We start from the raw sequence: 15,409 nt of genomic DNA on the forward strand, positions 1-15,409 counted from the left end.
GAATCTTACATCCACTGGAAGCATTTTCCTATTCATGGGTTTAAATTTGTTTTTTCTTTTCTTTCATCATTCAAAATATATATATATATATATATATATATATATATATATATATATATATATATATATATATATATATATATATATATTATATTGTTTATTTTTAGTTGCAAAAGGAACAGCACTAGATTATTACTACTATTATTACCACTCTGAAACCCATGGATTATCCAGAGTTTGGCAAGTTGAAAGTTTAGTTTAATGTTAAGTGTTTATACATGAATTCAGCCCGTTGCTTTTTTTTTAGCCCAGTAAAAATCCTATAGCAATACTAAATTACGTTTTATAATAATTTTGTGAAAATGAATAAATGTAGCAGAAGCTGTTATTTCAATGGTAGCAGGTGTCACAGTGTTGCATTCAGTCATGTTAGTTAGCACCCATGGTAGTAGCAGTAGCATTAGCAGTAGTAATAGTTAACCGTAGCTGCAGTAGTAGATACTGACGGTCACATGCATAACTACAAAATAACACATGCGGGACAAAGTGGCTTCAAAGTAGCTGGCGTATTCATAGCAATAGTTATCAAATATGTGGCATAAGTAGAAGCAATAACATCTGAGTTTTACTGATAGTATGGGGCGACAATATTTGAAGTAGCAGTGTATTCTAACACCAGTGGAGCTAAGTGGCTTCAGAGCACTTTTGCAGTGCATACAACACAATGACCATTAGTTCAAGCCGGGGATAGATTCACGCTCTCGCTGTTTCGCTGGGTGAGATTCAATTGAGATTACCGCTGTTCCTGGCGAAGTGAATTTGCGCTGAAACAAGCCCGGAGCTCCTGCCGCGTCGTACATCTGTAAAACCATTTAGCATCTGCGTGGTTAGTAAATAAAGCCCGGGCATGCCAATCGGTGAGGAGGACTGCACAGTTGAACATACCAGGCAACGCAGCGTCCCTTTTCTTATAATTTACTACACGTGCTGCGTTGGTAATTATCCAGTCCTCTACCTGTTGGGCCGTACGCTGAACCTCCACTGTTAAGTAACGCGGCCGATAAGTCATTGGCGGCGAGAGGAATCGAGTAATGTGAGGGGGGGTTGTGTTGCTTAGGAACTGCAGATGGAGCCAAAGCCTGGTGTTGTGTGAAAGATCGCTTAATCAAAGTCAGACGCATGGCATACCGGTACATGGTACATGATTGACAGGGAAGACAATTCACCGCCTTATTTTGAGGGTTGGAATACATATGCGCGTTTGGAAATAATTGATTTAGCTTGCGAAATGGAATGCGAATTATCATCTGTTTGCAAAATGTATAAGTGCATTGCTTCTTTGATTAAAATACTCTGGATGAATATGTCTGACATCACTTATAGCAGAGAAGAGTCAGAAGAAGAGTGGTCATGGTACTTTATTTACATGTCGCTGTATTATGAACAAAGTCTAACCATTCGTTTGCTATTTCAATACTTCCAAATAGTAGTTTGAATCTTGCTGCCAGTTTATGCAGTCCAAAAAGGGAGTTCCTGACATTCTATTACATTTTATACTCCTCAGTCTCAGTCCTGCTGTTTAGTCACACATGAGAAAAAAAGGACTACTACTTGAAATAAATATGACTACTACTTATATGTCCTATACCTATATTAGTTACTTCACCTTAAATGCGAAATTTGTTCATTCATGTTATGACGCTACAATGCAATCCAGATATATACAGAAATATGATATCTTATACATAATGTGCAATAGATTTGTCGGGGAAAATCACTTTAGGGAATCACTTTAGGGCCTTGGAGGGAAAAGATTCTGCTGCTGTGGTGGAGATGTGGGCCATGTTGCTGAAATGGCAAATGCAGGAAGAGACACTATGTACAGTGTATGATTGTTCTATGCACACAGGCTTCATACGGGTGCAAAAATATCACTTTTATTGCATGGGAAAGTAAACTGCAACTTTCTGTTCTTTTTTCCCCCCACTTTTTTGTATTGTGATTTTAATTTCTTTAGTTTTTCTTACTCTCAAAAACAGTGACTAGTGTTAACCCTTTTAATCCGCTTCCTGTAGAATTGGCCCAAACAGCATCAAGTACTGCATTTATTTTCTGGCAAGCTTTAAAACCCTTTTATAAAGTTTTTAGATTGTACTATTGAGGTTATAAGTCTTGAAGCTCAATCTAACCTGTGCTGAATTCAACCTTTTGAAATGTCACTGTTTTAACCACTTTTATGGCCCTGATCGACCCTCAGCTTCATCTGTGTTTCATCACGCAGCCAATGATATAAAAAGTTTGGACACCCCTGCTTTTAATAATCATTATCTGGATCATAAACAGACTATAACATTACCATATACTAAAAATACAATACAATACGAAAAAGTGTGAGCAAAAATTCTTCTGGCAGCCCTGATCCACCTCTAATTCAACAATAATTAAAAACCGGGGCGTAAAATATGTGCGAAGTATTGTTATCTGTGATTTCTACACTGCGTCAGTAATTCGGGCCAGAGTTGCTCACCAAATGACATGCTTGTAGTGAGAGGGGAAGATGTCTGATTTCATAATTACCCTGATCATGCCCCGGACCGTACACCCCTCAGCATGTTATTAGCAAACGTGCTCGGCTGCTCTGACAGTCGAGGAAACTGAGTGGATGTTGTGATAAAGAACATCTCTGTATCATTCCTTCAAATTGCCTCTAGGTGAGCCGAGCCACAGCAGATATGGTGAGAAATGTCAACGTGAGACTGTTAAACGCACTGAAATGACAAAGTCAATGAACTAGTTTAGAATGTAATCCAATGGTTCCAGTTTAAATTTAGCACATTTGTTAGTCCTACTTCTCACTACAAACTGCTATTGCTGCGGCGAATAACTACCAATATTGCCATGGTTCATTGCAGTAGTACTGGCAGTAGATTTAAAAGTACATGTACAATAAAATTTAATTTAATTTGAATTTTTTTAATACAAAGCATTAATATACACTTTTAAGTTGTTGTATGTTTTATGTTGTTGTACCAGCGTTCCCTCATCATTAACTTACTGACATTTGTATTTTGATGGGTTCATGTATGTTTGAGTAATCCTGTTATTGTCCTGCATTTGAGTTTTCCCCTACCCCACCTCAGTCCAGCAGTTTTGAACAGGAAACCAATGGACATGTTTCTATTATTAAGGCGCATCCACAACAGGACAGTAACGCGTCTAAACTAGGGCTAAACCAGGTCTAAACCAGGACTAAACTAGGTCTAAACCAGGTCTAAACTAGGGATAAACCAGGTCGAAACTAGGGCTAAACCAGGTCTAAATTAGGGCTGAACCAGGTCTAAACCAGGTCTTAACCAGGTCTAAACTAGGGCTAAACCAGGTCTAAACTAGGGCTAAACCAGGTCTAAACTAGGGCTGAACCAAGTCTAAACTATGGCTGGACCAGGTCTAAACTAGGGCTAAACCAGGTCTAAACTAGGGCTAAACCAGGTCTAAACTAGGGCTGAACCAAGTCTAAACTATGGCTGGACCAGGTCTAAACTAGGGCTGAACCAAGTCTAAACTAGGGCTAAACCAAGTCCAAACTAGGGCTGAACCAGGTCTAAACTAGGGCAAAACCAGGTCTAAACTAGGGCTAAACTAGGTCTAAACTAGGGCTGAACCAGGTCTAAACTATGGCTAAACCAGGTCTAAACCAGGTCTTAACCAGGTCTAAACCAGGTCTAAACCAGGTCTAAACCAGGTTGAAACTACGGCTATACCAGATCAAAACTAGGGCTAAAATTGGACAATACCACAAATGACTGACTCTAGAAGCAGTGAGACGCACAGCTTTAAACCCAGTAGTCACTATCTTTCAACTGAATGCATTCCACTTTTTATTTAGCCCATAGCTTTGTTTGTATTTAGAGAAATAAGTGCAAACGGGTGAAGAGTGAGAAGTGACATTCAGCAAATTCTCGCCCATCTCACTTTGCTGAGTGTCTGTCGTGCAGCCTAAACAGCAACGATTTGGATGCATTTAAATAAGCTCCTTGGATATGACGGAGTTGTAAGACAGTCGTTTCTGCTCTGTTGTTGCAGAAGACGATCGGCCCGGGGGACGACGCCGCAGACTCCAGCGTGTACGAAATCATGAGCGCCGCAGGTACGAGAGAATGGAAAATGAAACTATCGTCAAATCCTCTTCTTTTTTTTTTCTTCAATCTGTGTGCATCATTCTGGTTCTCATTTGAACAGCTCCTCTCACGCTGACAGTCTAAATGTGTAGTGGCACTTGAGAAAACAGCATGAACTTCACCAGAAACGAGTGGTTAACAGTTTGTTCACAGGGAGCGCTTCCATTGCGAGCAGTCGGAAAGAGCAGCGAGAGGGCGACGCAGGGGAGGGGGTGGAAGAAGACCCCTACACCATGTTCGGGCTCAGCGATGCGTGTGACGCCGCCGAGAGTCGAAACCCGGCTGTGGCGATCGCTAACCGGCCCCCGGCACCCGCGCCGCGCCCGCAGAGTACCGAAGACAGGATCAGCTACGTTAAAGGTAAAACGCGGTGTGACCTGAGGGGGCTTCTCACCTGGATGTGGAGGTTTGCGACCAATTAACTTTTCTACAATATTAGGCTTTTTAAGTGTGTGTTGCACTTTCTGAAATTGCTTTAAAATGCAATCATAACGGAACCCGGGATGCCTTTAGAGATCATCAACAGCCCGTTTGTGTTTATTGTAAAATCAATCATCTGGTACTGGGAGCCAGACTTTCATTTTAAAAAGTTGTTGATACTGAAGAACTTATATAGGCAAAAGTGCCCTTGAAATCAAGAATGCATTAAATAAGCATAATAATCCAACTTATTTACCATTTATTTAGCAGAAATGTCTTAAAACAAGATTTAAATGAATGAATAGGTTAGATTTATACAATTTAGAGTGGGTTTAGCTTTAATTAATCACAGTTTATAATTTGTAAAAGTGGAAAGTTACCTGCATAATAAGAATATAAAGTTAAAACCAAGCTTGCAGTTGCCAGACTGTGGAATATTATAGCTAAAGGACCAACATTGCCATGGAAACAAGCAGGTGGCCCTCCTCCAAGCCAAGTAAGCCCCAAGACTCCAAGCCCACTCACAGTAAAGACTCTTTTTATACAGTTTTAGTCCAATAACACCATCCAAAATGAAAAACATGCTTATGTTTTAGTCAATTTGGTATTTGGATTAAAAGTTACGTACAACGCTGTCAACATTTTCAAAATCTGTCACAAGAATTACCAGACAATCCGATTCTAAACTGCCATGAATGCAAATTAATCTTTTTTTATTTTTTATTTATGAATGCATTTGATTTATTTATTTAGTTATTTTATTTCATTTATTTTATTTATTTATTTTATTCAAAACATGGACAGTGCACAAATAACATTAATCTCCAAGAGAAAAAACATTTAGCTACAAGCCAATTTACATTTCCTGGGGCAGGTTTAACAAAAAAAAAAAGAAAACTTCAAATAACAGCAAAAAATTGGAAGAAATTAACATGGTAAATAATATAATTGATTAGTAATGAGTATTAAGTTAAAGGCAGTAAGGCAAGGCAAGGCAAGTTTATTTGTAGAGCACATTTCATACACAAGGCAATTCAAAGTGCTTCACAGCAGGAAAAATGCATTCAAATCACAAAGAAATTACAGAAATACAATAAAATTAACTAAATTAAAAATTATCAATCCAACTGATTTTCTAAACTAATAAAATCACAAACAAAAGAGAAGAGTGCAAAGAAAAAATCCTTTCAGTCATATGCGCAGCTAAACAAAACTGTTTTTAGCTTAGATTTGAACATTGTCAGATTAGAAGCCTGTCTCACATCTTCAGGAAGACTGTTCCAGATTTTAGCTGCATAAAACTGAAACGCAGATTCCCCATGTTTTGTCCTGACTCTGGGCACCAGCAGGAGGCCGGTCCCTGAGGTCCTCAGAGTCCGAGATGGTTCATATGGCACTAACATATCCAAGATGTACTTTGGTGCTAGGCCATGGAGAGACTTGTACACAAGCAGAGCTGCTTTAAAGTCTATTCTCTGAGCCACAGGAGCCAGTGCAGAGACCTGAGAACAGGACTAATGTGATGGTACTTCCTGGTTCTGGTCAGGACCCGAGCAGCAGCGTTCTGGATGTACTGCAGCTGTTTTACAGCTCGTTTGGAGAGACCAGTGAGCAGGCCGTTACAGTCTAATCTACTGGAGACAAACGCGTGGATAAGTCTCTCTAAATCTGGTTTTGACACTATATTTTTGATTTTGGCAATGTTTTTTAGATGGTAAAAAGCTGCTGATGTTATTGATTTGACGTGGCTGTTAAAGTTCAAGTCTGAGTCCATTATTACCCCCAGATTTCTAATTTGGTTTGTAGGTTTTAGAGCGAGACTCTGGAGGTGACCGCTAACACTTTCTCTTTGTTTCTGTGGGCCAAAAACAATTATTTCAGTCTTGTCTGAGTTCAGCTGAAAGAAGTTGTTTTGCATCCACAAACTGATCTGTTGGATGCAGTGACAGAGTGAATCTACTGGTCCATAGTCACCTGCCGATAGTACAAGTGGACGAGTATGGTACACTCTTTTTCAGCGATATTTGAACCTTAACCAGATTTTTTTTTCAACATTCACTACCTGTTAAGCGTTAAAGAGAGGTAGAAGCAGCCCTTTCGTGAATGTGTACAGGCATTTGGGTTTTTGGAGCGGTGTAGAGCAGACGGCGGAGAAAGTGAAGTTTGTTTTGATCCCATTAGCCACAAGAACACGGCTCGCACTGTGCTGCTGCTGTAACAAACCGAGCGCAGGAAGTCAGGCGGACCCCGAGCTTCAGAGGCTGCTGTTCTCTTCAATTTAAGCGCCATGAATATTGGATTAGATCGAAACATCCAAAAGTGACGGGTGTTATTAAGGGCATGAATCATTAAGAGACCCTTTTTCATCGAGCAAGTGTAAACATTTGAAACTGTGTCATCTCCAAAGATCAAAGCAAATCACTGAGACAAACTTGTAGTCGTGTTATGGAGGCAATTCTGTAAATAAATTAGATAACAAACATTGGTCTGATAGAGGAAATAGTATGTGTAGGTTATAGGGGCGAAAAATATTGACAAAACTATCGATATTTTCTGATAACTATATTCAGACGATATTTTAACAATGCATCAGATGTGCCAAAATGTTCCTGTAAATATCTGTAAGTTCAAATATCACTTTATACTTTTGTTTGGGAGATTACACTTTATTTTATTTTATTTACGGATAACATTAATCTTAAAATACCTGATTTAGCTACAAGCCAATTTCCATCTCCTGGGGCACGCTCTATTCTAATTGACAAACTTACGATATTATACATTTTCAATATTATATCAAAATGCAGTATTTCTTTAACAAACAGCATTCGTATTCAATAAAAAAAAATCAACACAAAGGGACAGGCTGGATACTAGATGCAGTGTCAATACAAACATCATATTTTGTATTTCAACATTTCAACACTTTGATATGATATTAGTCAAGTAGTAATGAGTGTTTTTAAGTAAACGTTAGTTCACTTACCACATTTTCTGCAGTCGTGGGATTTGATATTAGGCCATTTTGAATACTGTTGTTGTAGTTATGCAAACGCTTCCTTTACCGTGTTACTACCACTGAATGTGATACAATCGCTGCTATAAATATACATAAGGCCAGTTTACATGTACTACTACTGCTAGTTCTACGACATGATGCAGTAGGAGCATTAAATTACCTTGCTTTTTCAGTTTTGCACGACTTCTCTGCAGTGTTGTTGATGTACTTTTGTAAATTCGCCTGCAGTGCTGTTCTTTTTATGAGTTCTTTATGAGATTGAAATATCAAGAAATGACCTTGCTGTAAATGATTAAAAGCCTAATCTAAACAGAAAGCGCCCAGCGTCCCCGAAGACGGTATGAAATCACTAATTACCCGCGCCCAAAATAAGCGGTTTCTTGCTCAAAAGGGCCTCCCCGGCGAGTTGACTAAAGGACCAGTGGACTACCCCCAAATCCACTCTCTTTCTCAGCGGGGCCGCCATCTGCAACCAATTTTGGCCTTAGCAGCAAGTCAGCCAGAATAAGTCATTACACATGTTTTCCATCGTCCCTGTCTCCAGAGCGCAAAAGAGAAAGAGAAAGAGGAGAAGAAGAAGAAGAAGAAGAAGAAGACGAAGAAGAAGAAGAAGAAGAAGAAGAAGAAGAAGAAGAAGAAGAAGAAGAAGAAGAAGAAGAAGAAGAAGAAGAAGAAGAAGAAGAAGAAGAAGAAGAAGAAGAAGAAGAAGAAGAAGAAGAAATTAAAGCCGCAAGCGGCATCCAACGGCCCTCGCGGGCCGCAGACTTGATAAAGATGGCGCCCTTATTGTGTGTTGAATTAAAAAGAACTTGACAGACGGCGACACATTGGACATGGCCAATCCAGTGCAAATGAACACAAGTGTCAGTCAAATGTGCTGCTCCGCCGCACAGAGACCGTAGCACTTAGAATATAAATATGGATAACTTTTGATGCCCCACTTGTGTAAATGATATTCCCAAAAATTAAGCTTGATCGAGCTATTGCCCACGTTGGAGTTTGTTAAAGTGTGAAGCATAAATGTGAACATTTCATAGATTTAGCGTTTTTCCCATTTGTGACAGTATATTTGCAGCTCCTAACTTTTTATGCCCCGTTTGTGTAGATGATTTTCCCCAAATATGAACATGATCGGGTATTCGCCCTAGGAGGAGTTCGTTAAAGTGTGAAGCGTAAAAATGTGGTCATTTTAGAGATTTCGCTGTTTTCCCATTTGTGACATATATTTGCGGGTCCGCCACACAGAGACCGTAGCACTTAGAATCAAAATATGGATAACTTTTGATGCCCCGCTTGTGTAGATGATTTTCCCCAAATATGAGTTTGATCGGACAATCGCCCTAGGAGGAGTTGGTTAAAGTGTGAAGCGTAAAAATGTTGTGATTTGAGCGATTTCGCGATTTTCCCATAAGGATAACATGGAATTTTTCTGTCATCGCTACGGTTACGCCGTACAAAATATGACTTTGGGTCTCATACTTTTATGATCAGGATGGCAAATTAGAATTTTGTGCGTAATATCATGTCCTTTGGAAAAACTCTATTGTTTATAGGCCACTCTGAAGGCCAAAAAGTCAGAATTCAGGGAAACGTTTGCGGCTCTGTCGCACAGAGACCGTAAAAGTTATCCTTAAAATTTGGATAACTTTAGATGCCCCACTTGTCTAGAGGATGTACACCGATTTTGAGGTCGGTGGGCAAAACGCCCTAGGAGTTCGTTAAAGTGTGAAACAGAAAAATGTGGATATTGGAGAGATTTAGCGACTTTCCCATAGGGATAACATGGGAGGTTTCCGTCATGGCTACGGCTACGCCGTAAAAATTAAGGCATAAGTTTGATTGGCCTTTTGCTCGGGACCCAAAAATAGAATTTTGGGCAAAGTTTTGAACATTTGTGTAAAACCAGTTTTTGTCCATCAATGTTCACTCAAAGGCAACTTTGTAGGGGGCGCTATGGCGCCCATTTCAATTTTGTCATCCTAAACTGGTCCAAACTTGAAAGTTTAACAACAGTCCTAATCAGACTCGTTTTGATCAAATGGGAGCAATTTTTAGAATTGCAATATCTCAAAAATAAGTTGTCCAACTTTGCGGCTGCGCCGCACACAGACCGTAAAAGGTATCCCAAAAATGTGGATAACTTTAGATGCCCCACTTGTCTAGAGGACGTACACCAATTTTGAAGTCGGTGGGCAAAACGCCCTAGGAGGAGTTCGTCAAAGTTTGACGTGAACAAAATAGCTGACTCAGCGTGTTTTCATTTTCAAAGGAAGATGGCGGCCATAGGGTATGTCTGGGGGCGTGGCCACAATAATATTTTTTTTTGTCCTCACGAGAGGAATGCGTGTCCCGAATTTCGTAGCTCTACGACAAAGTTGACTGCGGGGCGTCTCCCATAGGCGCAATGTATTTTGACTTTTGTCGGTGGCGCTGTCGCGCCATTTTTTGACGGAAAAAAAACATGGCCCAGAAAAAACTAAATTTTTCGCCGATTCTGAATTTTGGGCAAAGTTTGGTGAGTTTTTGAGCATGTTCAGGGGGTCAAATTAGAGCTCAAAGCGCAGAAGAAGAAGAAGAAGAAGAAAGAAATATAGCCGCAAGCGGCAATGATCGGCCCTCGCCACGCCGCCGCCACGCCGCAAGAGGAGCGGACCAATTGTCCTTTTATTACATCTACTGCTGAATCTGTGACGCTGTCACATCTCCCCTTTGTTTTACCATCAAAAAGCTATTTTATTTTGAATTCTTGGCAAAATGTGCGGCTTTGCCGCACAGACACCGTGACTCTTTGAATAAAAATGTGGATAACTTTTGATGGTCCTGAAGATGAGTCTCACCAAATTTCAGGTTAATATGTCTAACGCCCTGGGAGGAGTTTGTGAAAGTCTAAAATGTAAACATGTTCTGGCGAATTCCCCATTGGAATAACATGAAAGGTTTCGGTCATCGTTACGGCAACGCCATAAGAATTATGACATGGGTCTCATTGACTTTTTTGATGGGGATGCCAAAATTGAGTTGTGTGTCAAATTTCATATAATTTCGCAAAACTAAACATTTAACCTCCATATAAAATCTGTAGGGGGCGCTGTGGCGCCAAATTAATTTATTTCACTTCAAGTAGGTTTAGGGCAAAGAGTTTAACAACTGATTCTAATTTGACGCAATTCGGACTTTATCTGCGCAAACGGCAGAAATTTTAAATATGGGAGATTTCTGAAATTCTAGCTACAGTTTGCGGCTTCGCCGCACCGAGACCGTGAGAGGTATCAATGTAATTTGGATAACTTTTGATGTCCCACTCCTCAGTAGCATTTTCACCAAATTTCAGCTTTTTAGGGCCAACGCCCTGGGAGGAGTTCGTAAAAGTACGACGTTTGGAAAAACTCCGAAGTCATGTTTAGCCATTTTTGAAGCAATATGGCCGACATTTGGTTGGGCGGACGGCGTTGCCGTAATAATATTTTTTACTTCTCTTGTCACCATCTACCTCTGCGCCAAATTTCATGATTCTACGATCAGATTTTTTTTGGGTCATTTCCCATCTCTCAATGCATTTTTGGTACATTTGGGGGCGCTGACGCGCCAATTTTTTTTTATTTTAGAAAAGGGAAATAGCCAGAATGTAGAGAGGCACGATTTTTAGAGGTGTGAACATTTTTGTGACTTTTCGTCAATGTTCACTGGGTGAAAAATAGGGGGGTTGGTCCCGAGAAGAAGAAGAAGAAGAAGAAAGAATTAAAGCCGCAAGCGGCATCCAACGGCCCTCGCGGGCCGCCAGCCTTCCGACTCTGCTCTCTGCATTTTACAGAGTTGGCGCTAACGCAATTGTCTAAGAACTAAGACAGTGACACATTGGACATGTACAATGCTGTGCTTAACCAGTGCAAATGAAGACAAATATCGGTCAAATGTGCAGCTCCAGCGCACAGAGACCGTGACACTTGGAATAAAAATATGGATAACCTTTGATGCCCCGCTTGTGTAGATGATTCTCCCCAAATATGAACTTGATCGGATAATCGCCCTAGGAGGAGTTTGTTAAAGTGTGAAGTGTAAAAATGTGGTCATTTTAGAGATTTTGCGGTTTCCCCATAGGGATAACATGGGATGTTTCTGTCATCGCTACGGCTACGCTTTACCAAATATGACTTTGGCTCCCATACTTTTATTTTGGGAATGGCAAATGAGAATTGTGTGCAAAATGTCATGTCATTTGGAAAAACTCTTGTTTATAGGCCACTCTGAAGGCCAAATAGTCCAAATTCTGCGAAAAGTTTGCGGCTCAGCTGCACAGAGACCGTAAATGTTATCCATAAAATTTGAATAACTTTTGATGCCCCACTTGTATAGAGGAGGTACACCGATTTTGAGATCGGTGGGCCAAACGCACTAGGAGGAGTTTGTTAAAGTGTGAAGCGTAAATGTGAACATTTCAAGGATTTGGCGTTTTTCCCATTTGTGACAGTATATTTGCAGCTCCACGGCACAGAGACCGTACCACTTAAAATCAAAATATGGATAACTTTTGATGCCCCGTTTGTGTAGATGATTTTCCCCAAATATGAGCTTGATCGGGCAATCGCCCTGGGAGGAGTTCGTTAAAGTGTGAAGCGTAAAAATGTGGTCATTTTAGAGATTTCGCTGTTTTCCCATTTCTGACATATATTTGCGGGTCCGCCACACAGAGACCGTAGCACTTAGAATCAAAATATGGATACGTTTTGATGCCCCGCTTGTGTAGATGATATTCTCCAAATATGAACTTGATCGGACAATCGCCCTAGGAGGAGTTCGTTAAAGTGTGAAGCGTAAAAATGTGATTTGAGCGATTCTACGATTTTCCCATAAGGATAACATGGGATGTTTCTGTCATCGCTACGGTTACGCCGTACAAAATATGACTTTGGCTCTCATACTTTCATGATCAGGATGGCAAATTAGAATTTTGTTCAAAATATCATGTCATTTGGAAAAACTCTATTGCTTATAGGCCACTCTGAAGGCCAAATAGTCAGAATTCTGGGAAACGTTTGCGGCTCCGTCGCACAGAGACCGTAAAAGCTATCCTTAAAATGTGGATAACTTTAGATGCCCCACTTGTCTAGAGGACGTACACCGATTTTGAGGTTGGTGGGCAAAACGCACTAGGAGGAGTTCGTTAAAGTGTGAAACATAAAAATGTGGTAATTTGAGAGATTTTGTGGTTTTCCCATAGGGATAACATGGGATGTTTCTGTCATCGCTACGACTACGCCGTAAAAATTAAGGCATTTGTCTGATTGGCTTTTGTGATCGGGACGGCAAAATAGAATTTTGGGTAAAGTTTAGACAATTTTGGTAAAACTAATTTTAGACCTTCAATGTTAATTTAAAGGTCACTCTGTAGGGGGCGCTATCGCGGCCATTTCAATTTTGTCATCATAAACTGGTCCAAACTAGAAAGTTTAACAACTGATTCAAATTTGGTCCTAATCGGACTTGTTTTGATCAAATGGGAGCAATTTTTAGATCTGCAATATTCCAAAATAAGTTGTCCAACTTTGCGGCTGCGCCTCACACAGACCGTAAAAGGTATCTAAAAAAATTGGATAACTTTAGATGCCCCACTTGTCCAGAGGACGTCCGCCGATTTTGAAGTCGGTGGGCAAAACGCCCTAGGAGGAGTTCGTCAAAGTTTGACGTGAACAAAATGGCTAACACAGCGTGTTTTCATTTTCAAAGGAAGATGGCGGCCATAGGGTAAATCTGGGGGCGTGGCCACAATAATATTTTTTTTTTGTCCTCATGAGAGGAATGTGTGTTCCGAATTTCGTAGCTCTACGACAAAGTTGACCTCGGGGCGTCTCCCATAGGCGCAATGTATTTTGACTTTTGTCGGTGGCGCTGTCGCGCCATTTTTTAACGGAAAAAAAAATAGCCCAGAAAAAACAAAATTTTTCGCCGATTCTGAATTTTGGGCAAAGTTTGGTGAGTTTTTGAGCATGTTCAGGGGGTCAAATTAGAGTTCAAAGCGATGAAGAACAAGAAAAATTAAAGCCGCAAGCGGCATCCAACGGCCCTCGCGGGCCGCCGGCCTTCCGACTCTGCGCTTTTGACTTGATAAAGATGGCGCCCTTATTGTGTCTTGAATAAAAAAAGAACTTGACAGACGGCGACACATTGGACATGGCCAATCCAGTGCAAATGAACACAAGTGTCAGTCAAATTTGCTGCGCCGCCGCACAGAGACCGTAGCACTTGGAATAAAAATATGGATACCTTTTGATGCCCCGCTTGTGTAGATGATTTTTCCCAAAGTAAAGCTTGATCGAGCTATTGCCCACGGAGGAGTTTGTTAAAGTGTGAAGCGTAAATGTGAACATTTCAAGGATTTGGCGTTTTTCCCATTTGTGACAGTATATTTGCAGCTCCACGGCACAGAGACCGTACCACTTAAAATCAAAATATGGATAACTTTTGATGCCCCGTTTGTGTAGATGATTTTCCCCAAATATGAGCTTGATCGGGCAATCGCCCTAGGAGGAGTTCGTTAAAGTGTGAAGCGTAAAAATGTGGTGATTTTAGAGATTTCGCTGTTTTCCCATTTCTGACATATATTTGCGGGTCCGCCACACAGAGACCGTAGCACTTAGAATCAAAATATGGGTAAGTTTTGATGCCCCGCTTGTGTAGATGATATTCTCCAAATATGAACTTGATCGGACAATCGCCCTAGGAGGAGTTCATTAAAGTGTGAAGCGTAAAAATGTGGTGATTTGAGCGATTCTACGATTTTCCCATAAGGATAACATGGGATGTTTCTGTCAACGCTACGGTTACGCCGTACAAAATATGACTTTGGCTCTCATACTTTTATGATCAGGATGGCAAATTAGAATTTTGTTCAAAATATCATGTCATTTGGAAAAACTCTATTGTTTATAGGCCACTCTGAAGGCCAAATAGTCAGAATTCTGGGAAACGTTTGCGGCTCCGTCGCACAAAGACCGTAAAAGTTATCCTTAAAATTTGGATAACTTTAGATACACCACTTGTCTAGAGGACGTACACCGATTTTGAGGTTGGTGGGCAAAACGCACTAGGAGGACTTCGTTAAAGTGTAAAACATAAAAATGTGGTAATTTGAGAGATTTTGTGGTTTTCCCATAGGGATAACATGGGAGGTTTCTGTCATCGCTACGACTACGGCGTAAAAATTTAGGCATTTTTGTGATTGGCTTTTGTGATCGGGACGGCAAAATAGAATTTTGGGTAAAGTTTAGACAATTTTGGTAAAACTAATTTTTGACCTTCAATGTTAATTTAAAGGTCACTCTGTAGGGGGCGCTATCACTGCCATTTCAATTTTGTCAGCCTAAACTGGTCCAAACTAGAAAGTTTAACAACTGATTCAAATTTGGTCCTAATCGGACTGGTTTTGATCAAATGGGAGCAATTTTTAGACCTGCAATATTCCAAAATAAGTTGTCCAACTTTGCGGCTGCGCCGCACACAGACCGTAAAAGGTATCTAAAAAAATTGGATAACTTTAGATGCCCCACTTGTCCAGAGGACGTACGCCGATTTTGAAGTCGGTGGGCAAAACGCCCTAGGAGGAGTTCGTCAAAGTTTGACGTAAACAAAATGGCTAACTCAGCTTGTTTTCATTTTCAAAGGAAGATGGCGGCCATAGGGTAAGTTTGGGGGCGTGGCCACAATGTTTTTTTTTGTTTATCCTCACGAGAGGAATGCGTGTCCCGAATTTCGTAGCTTTACGCCAAAGTTGACCTCGGGGCGTCTCCCATAGGCG

At 40.5% G+C, this 15,409-nt stretch overlaps 1 protein-coding gene across 1 annotated transcript in view; it reads left to right on the forward strand.

Annotated features, from left to right (window-relative positions):
• The window catches only part of LOC140372169 (B-cell scaffold protein with ankyrin repeats-like), a 49,587-nt gene that overhangs the window by 11,606 nt on the left and 22,572 nt on the right, over positions 1–15,409 (forward strand). The window contains exons 8-9 of the mRNA XM_072459450.1: positions 4,084–4,147; positions 4,332–4,538. Coding sequence (XP_072315551.1) covers positions 4,084–4,147; positions 4,332–4,538 — 271 coding nt within the window. The remainder of the gene's footprint in view (positions 1–4,083; positions 4,148–4,331; positions 4,539–15,409) is intronic.

Source organism: Eucyclogobius newberryi, unplaced genomic scaffold (genome assembly GCF_026437365.1).
Source record: "Eucyclogobius newberryi isolate DKJ021-1_F unplaced genomic scaffold, fEucNew1.0.hap1 SCAF_22, whole genome shotgun sequence".
Taxonomy (NCBI): Eukaryota; Metazoa; Chordata; class Actinopteri; order Gobiiformes; family Gobiidae; genus Eucyclogobius; species Eucyclogobius newberryi.